We start from the raw sequence: 20,122 nt of genomic DNA, 5'->3' as shown, positions 1-20,122 counted from the left end.
ATGGCTCTGATTCCTCCCACCTTCTCAGGAGCCCCCACCCTCCGTTCCTACTCCTCTTCAATCTCTTTCCTCTTCTGAGTCTGCTAGCTCTCCCCCACCCATCTCTCACTAAAACCACCCACTGTTAGTGAAGTTTCCCCTGAGTGGGGTCCTATTTCCCTATGCCACAGTCAAGGACACAGTGGGAGGCATGAGGGTACATGTAACTGGGCTGCACACTCCACTATGCCAGGCCTGAGTACTCAGAGGTTAAGGGCACTGGCTGCCCTTCCAAAGGTCTTGAGTTCAATTCCCAGCAACCACAATGTGGCTCACAGCCATCTATAGTGAGATCTGGCGCCCTCTTCTGGTTGCAGGTGTACATGCAGGCAGAGTGTTATATACATATTAACTAATCTTAAAAAAAAAAAAAAAAAAAAGGAAGGAAGGAAGGAATTCCTTGCCCAGGTGTGGAGGCACATGCCTTTGATCCCAGCACTGAGAAGCCAGAAGCCAGCAGATTTGTGTAAAATTCCAGGCTAGCCAGGACTACATGATCAGACATTATCTCAAATAAGTAAGTAAACTTTCTTCCTCCTCTAGTGGCTCAAATCTGGAGTCCCTGCACTAAAGGCTGATTCAAAAAAAATTTTTTTTTAATTTTTAAAATTTAAAAACATTTTTTTGGTTTTTCCAGATAGGGTTTCTTTGTGTAGCCCTGGCTACCCTAGAACTACCTCTGTAGACCAGGCTGGCCTCTGCCTCCACAGTGCTGGGATTAAAGGCAAGTGTCACCACTGTCAGACACAAAAGCAATTTGTTTTGTTTTGTTTTGTTTTTCGAGAGAGGGTCTCTCTGTGTGGCATTAGCTGTCCTGGACTCACTTTGTAGACCAGGCTGGCCTCGAACTCACAGCGATCTACCCGCCCAGGCAAACTGCCTGCCAGTAAGTAGGTTCAGTTCTTTATTTTTCTTTCTTTCTTTCTTTGTCTATTTATTATTTTTTGTTTTCTTGAGACACTGTTTCTCTTTGTAGCCCTGAAACTGTCCCAGAACTCACTCTGTAGACCAGGCTGGCCTCGAACTCACAGATATCCTCCTGCCTCTGTACGAGTGGGCCGCCGTAGCCACCACTACCAAGCCAGTTTCTTTCTTTCTTTTTTTTTTTTTTTTTTTTGGTTTTTCGAGACAGGGTCTCTCTGTGTAGCCTTGGCCATCCTGGACTCACTTTGTAGACCAGGCTGGCCTCGAACTCACAGCGATCCACCTGCCTCTGCCTCCCGAGTGCTGAGATTAAAGGCGTGCGCCACCACGCCCGGCTGCCAGTTTCTTTCTTTTTGGCTGAAAATCTATCAAAGGCATCACTTCTTTGTAACTTAGAAGAGCACATTGTTACTCTAACTGATAAAGAGGAACAGCTTCTGAGGGAGGGAGGAACAGGAGGATACAAGTGAGGGGATAACAACTGAGGTGTAATCCAAATAAACCAATTGCTTCTTTTGCTCAGTTCTGGAGGCTGCATCTGGTGCGCTTCTGGCCCTGCTGCCTTTTGCGCCCCTCTCCTCTGCCCCCATCATGGCAGGGAGTGCAAAGGAGACAAAGCGGTCATGATCAGGACAAAAGGGCGAGAAGGAGACACCACCACACTTGGAGAGGCTGGGTAGCCATGTGCAGACCTCCAGAGAGGAGAGACTGACAGGTTTAGTTGAAGAAGGGTCACAAGTGACGTGTTGGACTTTGCAGTTATACCAACCAACACTACAGGAAGTAAATCACTTAGCTGTCAGCCTTTAATCCCAGCACTCGGGAGGCAGAGGCAGGAGGATCTCTGTGAGTTTGAGGTCAGCCTGGTCTACATAGTCAATTCCAGGACAGGCAGGTTGATACAGAAAGAGACTGTGTCTCAAAAACAAAACAAAACAGGAAAAGCTTTTATAACCCAGGACAAATTGCTATTTTAGATTTCAGGTCGCTCACTAAGTTTCACAGCCACGGCTGAGACAACACAGTAGTGCCTTTTGTGTTTATGTACCCATGTTGAACTCAGAGCCCAGTCTACATCAGATGTCCTCTTAGGCGTGGCAGCTCTAGGCTAGCAGCGCCTCAGACTATCTTCCTTAGCACCTATGGCCACATGGAGAGAGGATGTGAGAACGTGCTTTGTACAACAAATTCTTTCCTGTGCCACCAAGCAGACTGTTAGGGCTTACGCTTTGACGATCCCCTTGGCCATAAGGAAATGGGCAGCAGAGGGTCTGAGTTTAAAAGTTCTGCCTTTGCCCAGCTGTGCACACTTACGTGGACCTCTGAGCAGCTGGCCTTTCTGGCCTTCCGTCTTCTCCCTGAGGAGGAGAGAGGCAGCTGGGCAAGGATCTTTGACTATATCGAGCTTTCTGGATACTGGGTGTTCTGAAGCTATGGGAAACCACCACCAGGGGGCGTAAGGAGCCAGGACACAGTCGGAGCCTGTATTCATATTTCTCTGGTGCCAGTTAACGTTTCTTAAAGAAGTCCCAGCCTTCCCAGACTCTAGCTCTCTCTCTCTCTCTCTCTCTCTCTCTCTCTCTCTCTCTCTCTCTCTCTCTCTCTCTCTCTCTCTCTCCCTCTCTCTCTCTGTCTCTCTCTCTCTCTTTCTCCCCCTCCCCCGCCCCATCTCTCCAGTTGAAATCTCCGGCTTCAGCTTCCTTACATGGCTTCTTATACTTGACTTTCTGTGTAGGCTGAAGGAAGAAAGCTGAATATGAATCACGCTGTGAGAGACCAAGGCCAGGGTGGGCTGACATGATGTGCAGAAGGTGCTGTGATGGGATTTAATCCAAGAAAAGCTGCCTTCTCTAGTCCCCCTCCCTGACTCCCTGGGATGCAACCTGAGACCTTTCAGTGCGAATCTTAGCCACCAGCCTTGGAGATAAGGGCTGCCCCTACTTGTTCTCCTCCCTTCCAGACCTAAATTACTCTTTCCCAAAACAAAAATAAACCTTATTTATAACCAAACATGCTTAAATCTAGTCTTTGTCTTTAAAAGAGAGACAGATGCAGAAAAGGACAAAGAAAAAGAAATCTCCAACACCAGGCAGGGGTGTCTGACAGACAGCAGTAGTTTATTAAGTATACCCCCCCAATATAAACACAACCCAGTAAAAAAACAAAACATACCATAAACATCAGGCCCAGAGCCAATAATAAAACAGACAAATGAGCAACACAAATAAGGAGGTGGCCTAATGGGGAGGACATAGCCAAGTGGACTCATGGGGTGGGGACGGCCATAAATACTGAAGGACTTTAACCTGGGAGCCCTAAGATGCCCTAATGAGCCAGCAGGAAGCAAAGCTGGGGGCAGTGTCAGTAGCTACATGGCTTTGGGGGACAGATGCTGCCACTTGGCCCTGGCTGCCACTTGGCCCCGCACCCCAGCCGAGAGCATCTTCACTTGGGTCCCTGGGCTTCTGATTCCTCATCATCGTCTTCGTACATTTCACCTTCCTCCTCAGCAGTGGCATCCTGGTACTGCTGGTACTCGGACACCAGGTCGTTCATGTTGCTCTCAGCCTCGGTGAACTCCATCTCATCCATGCCCTCGCCCGTGTACCAGTGAAGAAACGCCTTGCGCCGGAACATGGCGGTGAACTGCTCCGAGATGCGCTTGAACAGCTCCTGGATGGCCGTGCTGTTGCCAATGAAAGTGGAAGACATCTTGAGGCCGCGTGGCGGGATGTCACACACGGCCACCTTGACGTTGTTGGGGATCCACTCCACGAAGTAGCTGCTGTTCTTACTCTGGATGGCCAGCATCTGCTCGTCCACCTCCTTCATAGACATGCGCCCACGGAAGACGGTGGCTACCGTCAGGTAGCGGCCGTGGCGGGGGTCACAGGCAGCCATCATGTTCTTGGCGTCAAACATCTGCTGGGTAAGCTCGGGCACCGTCAGGGCACGGTACTGCTGGCTGCCCCGGGCTGTGAGGGGGGCAAACCCGGGCATGAAGAAGTGTAGGCGGGGGAAGGGCACCATGTTGACAGCTAGCTTGCGGAGGTCAGCGTTGAGTTGGCCAGGGAAACGGAGGGAGGTGGTGACTCCGCTCATGGTAGCAGACACGAGGTGGTTGAGGTCCCCGTAGGTGGGCGTGGCCAGCTTGAGGGTGCGGAAGCAGATGTCGTAGAGGGCTTCGTTGTCGATGCAGTAGGTCTCGTCGGTGTTCTCCACCAGCTGGTGGATGGACAGGGTGGCGTTGTAGGGCTCCACCACAGTGTCCGACACTTTGGGCGAGGGCACCACGCTGAAGGTGTTCATGATGCGGTCGGGGTACTCCTCACGCACCTTGCTGATAAGCAGCGTGCCCATGCCTGAGCCCGTGCCCCCGCCCAGTGAGTGCGTCAGCTGGAAGCCCTGCAGGCAATCACAGTTCTCACATTCCTTCCGCACGACATCCAGGACCGAGTCTACCAGCTCTGCACCCTCAGTATAGTGCCCTTTGGCCCAGTTGTTGCCAGCGCCGCTCTGACCTACAGAGAGATAAGAGGCAGGTAATAGGCAAGGCCTACACTGGAGACCTCTAGGACCTGCCAAATGAACAACCCAGAAGGAAGTTGGCTCCCTTGTATTCTATAACAATGTACTCCCCTTCTTGTTCCACCCTAGGCATCACTGTTGAGTGCTGTGGACCCCAGCTAAAGATGCTTTGAACAGGGGGTGGAAAATCTGGGATAAGCCCTTGCTAGGTCATGGATGTCCTGGGTAAAGTCAGTCAGCCTTCCTGGGCTAGCTCACCTTTCCTCCCACCGTCTGCTGAGACCTTGAAGGGAGATGAGAGCTGTAGCCACCTAGCCTATTCTCCTACTCAGAGGAACCCCGAGCACCTATTGTAGCCAAAGACTGCTAAGAACTGGCACCTACCAGTCTAACGCTAAGGTCTTTTACAAGAAGTGAAGTCAGACTGTCTTCTTGTGTCTGTGTGAGCACTGAGGACCTGACTCAAGGACACTCTGACCTCTTTTTTATGTATTATTATGTATACAGTGTTCTGTGTGCTGTGTGTACGCCTGCAGGCCATATGAGGCCATCGATCACATTATAGATGGTTGTGAGTCACCATGTGGTTGCTGGGAATTGAACTCAGGACCTTTGGAAGAGCAGTCAGTGCTCTTAACCTCTGAGCCATCTCTCCAGCTCACCACCCTGACCTCTTAATTCATGCTCATAAACTCAAGTCCACCAAGAGACCCTACTTTTGTCCTCACAACTCTGTAACAAACATCTGTGTTTTATATCTCATTCTTTGTAACATGTGTGAGAGAGATTATTTCCTGCACAGATTCCTCTCTCTGGACCTCCAGTGCCTGTTGTAAAATGAAAGGTCATTTTCGCCCTGAAGGGTTCCAGTGAAAAACAGACTCTGCCCCTTCCAGACAATCTGCTGGATCTGCCTCTGCCTGTCTACAAGGGAGCCAGGAGCTAGGGGAACTCACCAAAGATAAAGTTGTCTGGCCGGAAGAGATGCCCGAAGGCCCCAGACCGAACGCTGTCCATGGTGCCAGGTTCCAGATCCACCAGAATAGCCCTGGGTACGTACTTGTGAGCTGAGGGGAGAGGGGATTCAGTGATGTGAGTTAAAGAGTGAAGGCACTACCAGGCCTGGTGGCAGATGCCATTAATCCCAGCACTCGGGAGGCAGGGGCAGGCGGATCGCTGTGAGTTCAAGGCCAGCCTGGTCTACAAAGTGAGTCCAGGACAGCCAAGGCTACACAGAGAAAGCCTGTCTCAAAAAAACCCAAACCAAACCAAACCAAACCAACTGAGTTGAGGATCTATTTCCCTCTGGATCCTGTCCCCAACCTGCCAGTCTCCAGCTCTTACCCTAAGGGCATAGGCACAGAGCCACGGCAAGCTCTGGCCTGACCGTGGGTGTAGTGACCAGCACCCAACACACGTGGCATCAAGTCATATGTTCTACTTATTGCCTAATACTGTAACAGTTGTCACGTGGCCTCAACCCAGTGACGCCCGCTCTGGGTGCATCATTTAGCCTCCTGCCTGTCCCTGGACGGCACAAGGCCATCTGCACCATTAAATACATTTGCATCTTCCTCCATGGTAGCCGCTCTTCACTCTGAGTCCAGCTGCCTCGTTCCCAGCCACACCTGCTAGCCTCTGGGTCAATAGGGGAGGTAGGGACGAGGGTGCCAGGAGTCTGATTATGCAGGAGCCGCCTTGGCGGGGGTCAGGATGGAAGCGAGCGGCACTCACAGGAAGCTTCATTGTAGTACACGCTGATACGCTCCAGCTGCAGGTCTGAGTCCCCCACGTAGTTGCCACTGGGGTCTATGCCGTGTTCATCGCTGATAACCTCCCAGAACTATATGAGGAGAGAAGAAAAGAGTTCAGCAGACAGCCGGGCCCTTCTGAAGTCTAAAAGCTCTCAGTGCAAAACTTTGGGACTTTATTAGGCCCAACATAAGTCTTTAGAAAAGAGTAAAAGCCGGGCACGGTAGCGTATGCCTTTAATCCCAGCACTTGGGAGGCAGAGGCAGGTGGATCGCTGTGAGTTCGAGGCCAGCCTGGTTTACAAAGTGAGTCTAGGAGCCAAGGCTACACAGAGAAACCCTGTCTCAAAAAAACCAAAAAAATAAAAAAAAGAAAAGAGTAAAAATGCGCCAGGCATGGGGAAGCATGCCTTTAATCCCTGTACTCAGGAGGCGGATCGCTGTGAGTCTACAAATCAAGTCCAGGACAGCCAAGGGTACATACACAGAGAAACCCTGTCTCGGGGAAAAAAAATTCTTTTTTAGGTTTATTTATTTTATGTATATGAGTGCTCTATCTGAGTCAGAAGAGGGCATCAGACCCCAGTGTTATCACGTGGCCTGGTGGCATGACTCAGCAATTAAGAACACTTGTTCCTTTGCAGAGGACGGAGGACTGGTTCTCATCCCTCGCAGGTAACAACCATCTGTAACTCTGGTGTCAGGTGACCCAACACTCATTCTGGCCTTTGCAGGCACTGTGCACACATGGTGCACGAACACACATATAGGCAAACCACCCATCCTCAGAAAACATTTTTTTAATCTTTCAAAAGAAATTCTTTAAAGGCCAAAACCAGTCCAAACAGATCATTATTATGGACCATACAGGGGTCTGACAACTCATTCTGAGGGGTTCATCTTGGAGGCCATATTCCATCAAAGGAGCCCGGCTTCATTTTCTCTTTTGTGTATCTTTACATTTTTATTTTCAATTCTGTATGTATGAGTGAGTGAGTGTGTTTATGTCTGAGTGTTTGTATTTGTATTTAAAAAATGGGGGGGGGGGCAAGCCAGGCGTGATGGCACATGCCTTTAATCCCAGCTCTCAGGAGGCAAAGGAAAGTGGATCGCAGATCGCTGTGAGTTTGAGGCCAGCCTGGTCTACAAAGCAAGTTCGGGACAGCTAAAGCTACACAGAGAAACCCTGTCTCAAAAAAAAAAAAAGAAAGAAAGAAAAAGAAAAAAAAAAGAAAGAAAGAAAAAGAAAAAAGAAAGAAAAGAAAAAAAAAGAGAGAAAGAAAGAAAAGGGGGGCTGGAGAGATGGCTCAGAGGTTGAGAGCACTGACTGCTCTTCCAAAGGTCCAGAGTTCAATTCCCAGCAACAAGGTGGCTCACAACCATCTATAATGACATCTGGTGCCTTCTTCTGGAGAGCAGGGATACATGCAGGCAGAACACTGTATACATAATAAATTAAATAAATCTTTTTTTAAAATGGGGCTGGAGATACGGCTGTTCTTATAAAAGACTCAAGTTCAGTTCTAAGCACCACCCACATGGTGGCTCACTACTGTGTGTAACTCCAGTTTCAGAGGCCTGATACCCTCTTCTGACCTCTTTTTGCATCAGGTGTGAGTGCAAGTGCAAACATGAGAGTGTGTGCGTGTGGGCCCACCCACCCACACACACAATTTATAAATTAAAAATATCCACTGGGGGGCTGGAGAGATGGATCAGAGATTAAAAGCACTGACTGCTCTTCCAGAGGTCCTGAGTTCAATTCCCAGCAACCATATGGTGGCTCACAGCCATCTATAATGAGATCTGGTGCCTTCTTCTGCAGTGCAGGTACACATGCTGGTAGAATGCTATATAAATAATAAATACATAATTATAAATAAAGCTATACTGTACTATAGGTTACCTTATCTGCAGTGTTTCCTTTATTTTATTATTACTTTTTAGAAAGAAAAACATACGGCTGCGCTGTGGTGGCACATGCCTTTAATCCCAGCACTCAGGCAGGCAGATCACTGTGAATTTGAGGCCAGCCTGGTCTACAAAGCAGGTCCAGGATAACCAAGACTAAAACAGAGAGACCCTGTCTCGAAAAACCAAACAAAAAAGAACAAAAACAAAAAAATAAAAATAATAAAATCTTCCCCAGTGCAGTGGTATACTTGGTATTTAGAAGGCCAGTCTGAAGCCAGGTGTGGTGGCGCACACCTTTAATCCCAGCACTTGGAAGCAGCAGGTGGACCTCTGTGAGTTCAAGGCCAGCCTGGTCTACAAAGCAAGTCCAGGACAGACAGTCAGGGCTACACAGAGAAATCCTGTCGCTGAAAAAACCAACAACCAAAGCCAAAAAGAAAAAAGGCTAATCTGAGCTACAGTTGAGATCCTAACACAAGATAACACAAATAAGAAAACCTTATAAGAAAATATTACTATATAGAACATTTAATATGTAAATGATAGGAATATTTAAATTAAGCAGCCCCTCCAATCAAAGCCCATCCTGGCCGGGCGTGGCGGCGGCGGCGCACGCCTTTAATCCCAGCACTCAGGAGGCAGAGGCAGGCAGATTGCTGTGAGTTCAAGGCCAGGCTGGTCTACAGAGTTAGTCCAGGACAGCCAAGGCTACACAGAGAAACCCTGTCTTGGGGGGGGGGGGGGGGCGGGAAGAAAGCCCATCCTAGATCAGCCAGTAGCACTGCGGTGCTGCTGTCCACGGTGCTGACCCTCCTGGGGCGTACGTCTCTGATGGCTGCAGGGTAGTGGAAAAGGAACGGAAGAACAGTTGGGATAGGAGGTTCCAGTAGACAGGACCAAGAGCCCCCTAAGATGTTCAATTCCCCTAAAACTCTTGAGTATCCTCATCACTAGGGCCATTGGCTCTCTGGTGGGTCACATCCTTTAAGGCTCCCACTGGGGAGGGGGCGGGTATTCTGGCAGCTGGTGCGACACGGACCAGAGGCATAGACAAAGACACTGTAAAGACACTTTCTAAGGGGACCCTTAATAGGAGAATGTGTCTAGGGTATTAGGCCCTAACAAAGGGAGCAACAAAGGGTGGCCCAGTCACATGCGCTCCTGTCGGTGTGGGCACACGTCATCACCCACATCTACACACACCTATTCTAAAATGCCTTTCTTGCCCAAATCCATGGTGTGATCCAAGGCAAATGAGTCAACCTCCAGGGCCTTCATCTTCCTCAGCCTTAAGGGAGGGTGACACCCACACCATGCACTTCACAAGGCGTTAACATTTCACCAGGCTCGCTGCTTCCACACAGCCACCAGTGGCGGTAAGCTTATGAATTGCTAATGCACTCCTGCAGTGCTGTCTCATGGCCTCACACTTTTCTTCCTGTCTCCACCCAGTCACCTCTCCAAAGCCAGTGGCCCTTTGTGCTCACAGAGGCACCACCCAAGGACCAACAAGAAAAAAAAAAAAAAAAAGAAAAAGAAAAAGAAAAAAAGCAGCCCTCTGTGCCCACTCCTCTGTTGCTGTCAGTGTCAGGAAAGGCTTTCCATGCTCACACCAGGGACCCTAAAGCCCGCTACAAATATAGGAAGTAAATCTGGCCAAAGAAGGTTCATATTGCCTGAGGCAGACACTAAGCAGATAATTCCCCACAGGGCCTGTGCCTTCAGGCTGGCTCTCTGGAGATGTTCCAGGGCAGAGGGCTGGATGGAAACTGCTAAATGCCTTGTACTGATTACTGTGAAGGGAGGTTAGGGTTAGGGAGGTGGGGAAAAAGGAAGATGCTCCTCCCCAGAAAATGCACTCATTATTCTCCATTGTTTAAAAAGAATCGGGTGTTAAATTACACGTGTTCGCCAGCGTGCCAGGCTAGGTATTCACTTGTAATTTTTATTTATTTTTTAAAAAGATTTATTTATTTTATTTATTGCATACGAGTGCTTTATCTGCAGAAGACGGTATCAGATTGCATTATAGATGGTTGTGAGCCACCATGTGGTTGCTGGGAATTGAACTCAAGACCTCTGGAAGAGCAGGCGGCACTTTTAACCACTGAGCCATCTTTCCAGCCCTTCACTTGTAAATTTTAAAAAGAAAAGCAAAAGAATAAAAAAAAAATGGGCAAAACCCATGGGCCACAGTGCTGAGGGGCAGAACACTCATCAACTGAGTGCAGTACTCAGGCCTGTTCTGCAGCCCACAGCGCCTCAGATGGAGCCTGATTTTTAAATCCTTGCTGCACAGGAGACCCTGTAGGAGCATAGTACAGTACAACTCCAACAGGGTCACCAAACGCCTCCCCTCCCCCACTCACCCCTGGCCTTTCCTGGAGCCTGGCACCTGTGACCACATTAATGAGCCTTAACCCGCCCTTCAGGCCATGACAGCTGTCAGCGATTGCCCCAGGAGTCCTGATTTGATCTGAGGCTCCAGCCTTAGGCTTCCCCCGTCTGCCCCCTCCCCCACCACGTTTCCCTTGTAGAATAGGAACAGCTGTCTCCTCTGTGATTAGGGAGTCTCCCTGGTGCTGCTCCCCCCACCACAGCCCCCCCTTAACCAGAGGAACCTCCACCCTAGAGCCAAACTTGTAATTTACATGTCAGCCACGTGACTGCCCCAGCCCATGGTAATTAGCTTTTTTGTTCCTTGCCGGTTTCTATGGCAACAGCCTCCAGAGGTACTCTCTTTGCTCCCTCCCCTCCCTTCATAGGACCTGTCTACCCCACCTCCTCCTTTGGGAATTAGCTACACACCGTCCCTGACAAAGCATCCATCTGGACAAAGCTTCGTATCTTATTGTTCAGAAAGGAGAAGACTTCAGTAGCTGACCCCACCCACTCAGACCCAGCCCAACCCGAGGCTGAGCTTTTGCGGGAATCAAGTGGTTCTTTCTTCCACTTGCTGTGACCTTGGTAAGGAACAGCCTCCTAGGACTTGGAAACAGGACAGCAACCTTACTAATCATAGGAAGAGTGCAGAGTCACTGCACCAACGCTTTTTTTTTTTTTTTTTTTTTTCCTCAGCCCCAACACCTGGAGGTGGTGGGCTAACAACTGAGGAGAAACAGAGGCAATCCTTGCAGTCGGCTTTGTTCTGTGCTCAACCCCGACTTGAAGGCCCTGGGAGGAGACTGTTGGGTAAGGGAGGTTTGTACAGATAGGGAAAGTCCAGTTCTGGACCAAGGTCATTGGCGTCCAGGCCCCACTCCTCCAACAAAGGAACAGGGTGGGGTAAGGAAACGGAGGGTGAAGACTGGGGAGCGTGAGGGCCACCCTACTCCTTGAGGATCGTCCAGTTCTCCAGTGGGGGTTCGGGCATGTACAGTCATTATGGTTTTAGGGGAGAGCCCCACCCAAAGTTGCCCGACACACCCATCTTACTCAAGGCTTAAATGGCAGCCTCAAAGAAAGCCACGCCCAGCAGGCGCCCCCCAACCAAATTCCCTGTACCTGCTGGTACCGTGTGTGTGTGGGGTGCACAAAATGAAAGTGAGAGTCAGAAGGGTTGCCTCCAGCGGTCCGCTACAACCTGGGCGCAGAGCAGAGTGACGCGAGTGAGGGGAGTCGACTGAGGATTCCGGGGGTCCCAAGAGCCCAGCAAGGGGCTGGGGCTCTTCCCTTTGTTCCGCAGCCGGCTCCCGGAGCGCAGCAGCTTCTCTCTCCCTCCCTCCCTGGGGCTGGCGCTCGTGGGGACGCCCAACGCGGGACAGCTCACCTTGGCCCCTATCTGGTTGCCGCACTGGCCGGCCTGGATGTGCACGATCTCCCTCATGCTGATTTCAAACGGCTAGAGACGAGAGGAAGGCGGACAGCGGGCTGCGGAGGATCCGTGGCCTCCGCCGCGCCCTCTTATAAGAGGCTGCCCCGCCCTCGCTGGCTGATGTCAGCGCTGTGGGCCAATGCCCGGGCGCCGCAGAATGCGGCAGGCTCTGCAGCATCAGCACCGCGCATCAAGATCCGCCCGCACAATGCAGAGCAAGTCTGGCCGCGCCTTCGAAGGAGGGGCCGCGGGAGGGCGATCCGCTCTGGGGACAATAGAACCCAGGCCCCTTAGTGCCCCACCCCAGTAGCTGCCCTCCCCGTTTCGTCCCTGCTCCAACCCCACCCTGCAGTTTTGTGAAGAGGGTCTTTTTTCCTCTCATGTGCTTAAGAATCAAGACCCGTGTTCTTTAAATTTGCTGGGTCCCTTGGGGTGGGCGAGGCAGGAAAAGCTGGAGCCGCCCTGTGACCTCTGTGCAGACCTGAGTACGCACGTCAGGAGGGGGGCGGATTGTAGCTCCAACTCTGAAGTCACCGGTTTCTGGAAGAGAGAGGGCTACCAGCCCATGGCTCCACAAGGGGCTGCCGCGAGGGTGCACGTGTACCTGGGGTGTGAGACTGCACAGTGCCTGGCAGGTAGTCCTGCTCCGTGAATATCTGCGTGGGAAACTCACGTAAGGACATACAAGCCAGTCAGTGGAGGATATTGGGCAGTGTTTTCTATCTGAACCACCCCTGATGTCATTGGCACCGTTTGCCCTTTTGGTACAAGAGAGGCAGAAGAGGGGGCGTGGAGTGAACTGGAGCTGCCTAGGTAAGGAGACTGAGTGCGCAGGGTGGGCCCACTGGGAGGCAGAGCCAAATGGTCAGAAAAGGATGTATCATATGTTCATACAATACTGATTTAAAATTCATCTTAGAGTGACACCATATGAGAACTTTTTGATATTTCAACGATAGAAATTCTTCTGGCGGAATCTGGGACAATGCTGCCACACATGGATGGTCCACATTCATTCACTCATCTCACAAGAGCAACTGACAACAACCTGCAGATTCCTTTGTCCAGTTTGCACCGGCATGTGCTGGCGTACAAGTTTCTCTATGATAAGCTTCCAAGTTAGCTGAGTTTAGAAATGGGTCTTTTGTTCTCAGGAGATGCCCATCCCCCCACACCGTGTCCATGAAGTGGCTTTCTCCGGTTGCTTTCCAGCTGGCCTGGTTCAAGAAGTACTGGGTGAGCATCTGGCTCTGTCTCCTTGTCTGGACAGGAAAGATGCTTGGAATCATCCAGAGGCCTGGGCTGCCTCCCTCTCAGATGACATCAGGACAGGCAAGAGCTCCCCATGTCTCCAGAGAGCTGTGGTGCCAGGATAAGGGCTGACTCATGGTCCTGTGTTCCAGCAAAGGCTGGCCCTGCTGGGAACCAACTTCCAATCTCAGTCCAGCAGGGCCGCAGCTGATAGTGTGCGGGTGCCTGGTGCCTGGCCTGGTGCCACTTCCTGACTTGAAGGTGGTTGAGGGTAGGGGTAGACTCAATTTTTTTAACCAAAATATTTTATTAACAACTTATTGACTGAGCCTATGTCAATTATACCCAGATTAAACAAAACAGTAGGAAATGAAGATTAATTGACACAACAACAAAACCTTAAGGATATCAGTCCCGAGGAACGATTCTCCAACTGGGAGCCGTAGGATTTCTTCCACTGGAACAGGGGGTAATAAGACCCCAGAGCCTTAGCAGGAGCCGGAGCTCTGAAGCCTTCCCTCAAGCGGATTTCTCTAGGAGCGTCTTGAAGGGCAGCGATGAACAGCCAAATCTATCCCAAGTCTCCAATCTGCACCCTCTGCCAATTCTGGGCTCATTTATATAGCTCCTCCCAGAGTCTGTTCACAGGATCTTTTTCATCTGGTAGCAGTTAAGCTCCTGCATGAGGTGGTTGCCCTGCTAGTGAATTAACATCACCTGTTCTCTTACTAGACTGTTCGCTCCCACACTTGGGATCCTAAAGAACAGGGTTCTCTCCTTCACCTCCCCCTTTCTATTTAATAAAATAAGCTATATACAACAAACTAAGAATTACCCATTAAGTCAACATTTGTAGTTAACAATTTTTAAGAAATTATTCCACTATCCTATACTACTGATTCTTTTAACTAAACCTATAATAATACTGTGGCTATCTAGTCTTCAACCCCATCAGAGACCCCAGAAGGAAAAACTGTCTAATATGAAGGAAGTGCAGGCAAGTGACTTCCAGAAGTATTGACAGGACAGAGAGCTGATTGTCTGGACAGTGATAAGTTCCTTCTCCATTGTTGGGGCATCCAGTCTTCAGGCAGCCAGCCCAAGGCATCTGACAGACTGTTTCTGGACTGTCACAAGTTTCTCTCCATTGTAGGTGCATCCCACCTTCAGCCAGCCAGTTCAAAGCATCCCAGAGACTGCTCTGAAGCAGGAATGCTGAAGGACTAGCCCACCTGGTCTCTGCCAGGCTGGGCAGCCAATTTCTCAGTATCAGGCTTGATCATATCAGACAGTCATTCTCTCATCAGCCGTAGAGATAAGCAAAGTTCCTCAGTCCAGTGGATATCTGCCACTATCGTTTCTTGATGCCCACATAATTAGACTGGAGTCACTGCCAGGAACAGATATCCCTCTGTCATAAAAGCCCTTTATCACTAAATGCCATTTTCTGTAGATCTCTGAAGTGTTTGAAGACCGTCTATCTATCTATCATCTACCTATTTCTTGGGAAACATATACAAAAATCTAAATAAAGCTTATTCTAGAATTAAGTAATTTAGTACCTAGTAAGATTTATAAGTGACCAACTACCAATTTCTATTTCTAACCATCCTGAACAAGTTATAACAGCTATTTTTCACCTTTTCAAATAAGTTGAACACGTATAATACATCAAATAAATGTCAAACAAAATGATCTTTTGTTTATACCAACATACAATATACAATTTAAGTTTTCATTAACATAACATATATAATAGATAAAGCAAAAGTTGAAAAAGGCAAACAATCGTAAATTTCCATCAATCTACAATACCAATGTGAAATATTTCAATACCAATGCAAATTATTTGAAGCTAGTAAATTCAATAATCTACTTTTTATTCTATAAACCTATATCCTCCCTTCCTTCCCCCCTTTTTCCTTAATATTAGATGGGATAGAAAGATAAGAGAGAAAGAAAGAAGAAAGAAATCCCCAAATGAAACTTTTATTAATTGTAACTAACCCCCTTAGGCAAAAATGAGCATTGGTAACCCACCAAAAACCACTACCCCACCTATTGGGAATGAGGGTGTCATTCTCTCAAAATTACTTTATGTTGTTTGGGGGAAACATATTTTTGGGTACCCTTAGAAAAATAATATATTGGCCAAGCACTGGTAAAGCTAGCTGTCAATTTTTTTTTAGATCGATCCTTTTGGCTGGCCGTTTTATTGTTAATATACATGCAATTTCTGGAGGAAGCAGTAGCGCCAGAGGCAGAAGTTCGCTCTTCATTATTGTCCTGTTTTTTCTCTGAAAGTAAGCAAACTTTTGAAATCATTAGTAGAGGCATGGTAGTACATGTATAAATTTTCAAGGAAAGATCAGTTGAGGCACCTTGCTCGAGGTGCCAGAAACATGTTTTTTTGGGCTTAAATCACCCAGGCTTCCTGTTTCATCTTCAGTGTTGTCCTGCTTTTTGCAAGTAATACAGGGCTCTACCTGCAAGTAGGTATCTCTGCCCAGACTGAGGCCATCCCCAAGGAGGAGGACGATGTAATACTCAGTATCTGTGGGGGACCCAAGATAGACTCTGCAGCAGGGATCCCAGGTTGTAGCAGGAGAACGGCTCAGGGATGTGGCACTCCATGGCAGCGAGCTGCGCAGTTCACCCCAGGTGCCACTCCCCTGCGGTCAGATACCCCTGAGTTCAGAGGCACCCTCCTCTATCCTCAGAGGCCTTGTCTAAATACTTCCCAAGGCTGGCTGAGCACTGACATCATAGCTGAGCACTGACACGGCTTCGCCCCTCTCCCCCTCCGCCCCCCCAAATTAGGGCAGTGTTTTGTGTAAATAGATCCCAGCCCCTGGTCCACCCTACAGGTGTCTCAGGGCATCACCACCTGCAGGCTCCTAGGAGTAGGATGAGCTGCTACACAAATGGGGGCAGGAAAGGGACAGGCTCTGGCTAATGTTACAGATGGTTCACATCAGAGACTGTGGTCCTACTGCAGTGTACCGTGGAGCCGGAAGGAACCTGAAATGAGTCTTGTCACCACAGAGGCAAGTGGAGGCTCTTGAACCTGCGGCCCCCTTGCTCTGTTCTAGAGTGTTGAGTCATAGAGGAAGCCAAGAGGGCCTGACTGGGGTACTTGGTTCCCTTTGGGACTGTGGTTCCTAACTCAGGCAGACAGCTGTGACTTCTCAACATGACTGTTGTCCCTGCCCTTCTCCCACGAACACTTCGAGTAACTTCTGGACGGACTAGGGAAGGTGGTGATGAAGATCCATCTGGGCTTAGCTCTCCGACTGCTTCCTGGCCCAGAGCCACAGGCTGTGGTCACTGATCGGCAACCGCCTCTACTGTGGCGGGAGGAGGCACTTGCTGGAGTAGCCTGTTGGGTGTGAGCAGTTGGGTTCCCACCTCTTGGAATTCCCATGAGCTATTCAAGGGGTCTTCAGGTTAGTCCCACACCCCCTGTGCAAATGCAAAGGCAGAGATCCCTCGTGCAAATGCATAGACCCCTCCTCGTGCAGGATGTTCTGCAACTCTGGTCCCTTCACTGAGGAAGGGCCTCACTTCCCTGAGCAGCCTACTGTATGGCTATGGCTGGATTTTCCTGGTCACAAGTCTCCCTGTCAGCTGCCCTCTCCAGGAGCCGTGCTCCTCCGCAGCTCCTGTCCTTCTTTCAATCGAGAAACTTCCTGTCCATCGCAGCAGCAGCAGCAGTGGGCCCTCGGCCTGAGTGACATGAGGAGCTGGGTGGGGTTGCCTCGTCAGTGGGTAGAGGTGAAACTCCAGGAGCTGTGCTCTGACCCTTGCCCAGGGCTGGAATCCCCACTCCCAGCTTCCGCCATTTCCCATGGCTGCCCTGGGTGACCCCTGCAGTCACATTTACTCTTTTTCCTAGTCCTAGGCAGTTTGCGTTTCTATTTTAAAGTTCATCTAGTCCACGCTTGGACAAATGGAGATTGGGGAAGGGACAGGTACCTGTGGTCTCACAGGAGGCAGGCCACTGGGTGTTACTTTCACCCTCTGCCCACCCTGGCCATGACACTAACAAGGCCCCTCCCTGCTCACCAGGAGCACAGCAGCATCTCCTTGAGTGTCATGCGGAGCTCCTGGCTGCAGAAAGCATAGATGAGGGGGTCAACGATGGAGCTGAAGATGATGAGGATGAGATAGAGGTTGAAGTTCTTAAAGATGCAGCCGCAGGTGGGGTGCTTCGGGCAGAGGACGATGAGCAAGAGATGCAGGAAGAAGGGGCCCCAGCACAGGAAGAAAATTCCCAGAAGGATAGTAAGGGTGATGGCGCCTTTAAGGCAGAAGCCTTGGCACATGGAGTGCTGCCTCTTGTGGAGCTGGGCAATTCTCTGAGCGTGTTGGTATGCTCGAGTGAGCATGTGGACATACAGACTCACCATGAGTGCCAGCATGGCTAGGAACAAAGTGACAAGGCAGATGAGGACACCTGTGTGCTTGTAGTAGGTGATAAAGAGGCTGCTGGAGAAAATGCTGGCCACCCAGATGCCCACGATGGCCCATCGTGTCCGGGACAGTGTCACAATGCTGTGGTAACGCAGTGCATAGAAGATAGAAATGTAGCGGTCTGTGGCAATGACACCAAGGAAGCAAAGACTGGACACCATGGAGCTGCAGATGAGCACGTCAATGACATTGTCCAGTTGTCGCATTACAGCAACAGGGGCCACCAGGGCATCCGCCTGCAGTAGCAGGATGATAGCAGTCTCCAGCATGGTGCTTATACTTACCATGAGGTCAGACAGGGCCAGGCAGCAGATGAAGTAATACATGGGTGAGTGCAGGTTGCGATTTTTCACAATGGCTGTCATGACCAGCACGTTCTCCACCACACTCACCAGCCCCAGGATGAGGAAGAGGCCTTCCGGGATAGACACGTGCAGGCACCAAGGCCCCGTCTGGTTGGTGGCCAGCTCAGGATGAGTGGTGCCTGTGGAGGTAGAGTTGAAGGAACCCAGAAGCCCCCTCTGGGGCCACTGAGTGGACATTGTCTTGTCCAGGAAGCAGGAAGCACTCAGCGGAGGCTCTGGCTCCAAGTGGTATCAGCTCCCCAGCATCATACTCGGCTCATGGTGTCATCAAGGGTGCCCATGTCCCTTACACCTGCCTCTTTCCAGCTGGGCACTTTCTGGTGGGCCAGGCCAGGCCAGGCCAGCCACAACACAGGCAGAGTCTAGACACTTCCTGGCTAGTACCCAGAGCTCTGCTATGGAATCTCACCGCCGAGTGAAGGAGCCTAGCCTGCTGCTATCCTCCCTGACTCAGTTCTGAACTTGACACCTCCCGACTTCTCAGGCACTTGCCTCTTATATCTGTCTGGTTCCCTGCCTCCTGAAGCCAGGCAAGGCTGAGGTCTGGGGAAAGAATGGAGCTTTTAACTTGTCTGCGAGCCCCTCCTCTGGAGGGTGGCCACATGAGGGGCATGTGCCTGGGGTGGAGGGGTTTGAGGCCGCAGCACCCTTGACCGCCTCCAGCGGGCATAAGCGACACCAAGGAACTAGAAAACCTAGCTTCCGGCTGCAGCACAGGGCACCACATCTCCCTTTGTGACCCAAGCCCCTGGAGACCTGCCAAGTCCCTTTCAGGCGCCTGCCCTGTGTAGCCCTACCTAAACCGCCAAACCCATGTCAAAGTCACTTTCCTGGGTTGTCCGCAACCTTCCCCTGGTCTCCCCTGCGGCTCAGTCCTCCAGCAGTCACAGGTTGTGAACTAGGCACCCCTGTCTCCCACCCTCACCACCACTCAACATTAGAAGCATGGCATTTCCACCCGAAGCTGAGGCTCTTCTTATATAGCAGCAACTCAGCTGCTGACTTCACGGTAGCTTTAGGGGCTGGGCCAAGGAGAACATTCAGAATTAGCAGCAACCACAGGAACAAAAGGAAGGGCTAAGGTAGACAGCTATACCAATGGGCTCAGCTCAGCCAAGGCTAAAGCCACTTCATGTCCCTGAAGTCCCTACACAGATAGACTTCTGGGTGTGGCAGGAAGCTTGTCACTTCCTGGGAGCTGACTGGCTAGAGGGGATCCTGAGGCGGTCTACCAGCATTCTCCAGTCACGTCATGTCTTCTGACTTCCGTGGACAGCCCCCTCCCCAGGCCACAAGCCTTCCCTTGAGGAGTCTCATTTCCGCTGCGGAGCACATGCCAGCCCTGGAGCCAGGAACCAAACCAGGGCAGCTCTCTGTCTCCGACCTCTGTCGGCCAGCAGCTGGGCATGTGACTTGACCATGGTCAGGGCAGCACACAGGGGTGGTATCAGCCCACCCCTGGCCACTGCTGGGCTCTCCACGGTCCCCAGTGCCTTCTCAGCACAAGATGTGCCCTTCCACATACAGGTCCTAAGATAAGAAAGGCAGGAGTGGAGTTAAGAGGCAGGAATTAGCTGGAAAGAACTTTCAGTGTTTGTGACACTCATGTTAAATGTTCATTCTTGTTCCTTTTTGAGACAGGGTCTCACTTTATAACCCCGCCTGGCCTGGAACTCACTTGGTAGAACAGGTTGGCCTGAAACAGGCCTGCCTACCTCTGCTGCCAGAATGCGGGCGATTGAAGGTGTGCACCACCGTGCCCGGCTAAAAGCCCGTTCTTTCTCTTGCCAACTCCGGCAACCTCTGGTCACAAACACCCCTACGGCACAGTGACTGTGAAAGCACATGGTGCCATGTGAGCATCCACTAGCAAATGTCACCTTGTTTTGTTTTTCAAGACAGGGTTTCTCTGTGCAGCTCTGGCTGTCCCAGACTTGATGCTAGTCACTTCTTACATCTGCATTTTTGCACTTACCTTTTTGTTTTCACTTAACAACTCTGCAGTGAATGACAAATAGAAAAAGTGACATGCTCATTTCTGTTCAGGACTACTTTCCCAGATC

The 20,122-nt window shown here is 50.3% G+C and overlaps 2 protein-coding genes across 2 annotated transcripts; both read right to left on the bottom strand.

Moving 5' to 3' along the window:
• Nucleotides 1–3,064: 3,064 nt before the first annotated feature.
• On the bottom strand, nucleotides 3,065–12,075 carry Tubb3 (tubulin beta 3 class III). The gene is made up of 4 exons (XM_051168928.1): nucleotides 11,926–12,075; nucleotides 6,226–6,334; nucleotides 5,448–5,558; nucleotides 3,065–4,484 (listed from the first exon to the last, which is right to left on the bottom strand). The coding sequence occupies exons 1-4, from the start codon at nucleotides 11,980–11,982 to the stop codon at nucleotides 3,409–3,411; spliced, it is 1,353 nt and encodes a 450-aa protein (XP_051024885.1). The 5' UTR covers nucleotides 11,983–12,075; the 3' UTR covers nucleotides 3,065–3,408.
• A 5,207-nt stretch (nucleotides 12,076–17,282) lies between these two features.
• On the bottom strand, nucleotides 17,283–18,236 carry Mc1r (melanocortin 1 receptor). Its single transcript, XM_051168929.1, has one exon. It carries the CDS (start codon nucleotides 18,234–18,236, stop codon nucleotides 17,283–17,285), a length of 954 nt encoding a protein of 317 aa, XP_051024886.1.
• Between the last annotated feature and the right edge of the window lie 1,886 nt (nucleotides 18,237–20,122).

This window comes from Acomys russatus, chromosome 26 (assembly GCF_903995435.1).
Source record: "Acomys russatus chromosome 26, mAcoRus1.1, whole genome shotgun sequence".
Lineage (NCBI taxonomy): Eukaryota > Metazoa > Chordata > Mammalia > Rodentia > Muridae > Acomys > Acomys russatus.
Note: the sequence above shows the minus strand (reverse complement) of the source record. Positions and strands in the feature narration are given on the sequence as shown.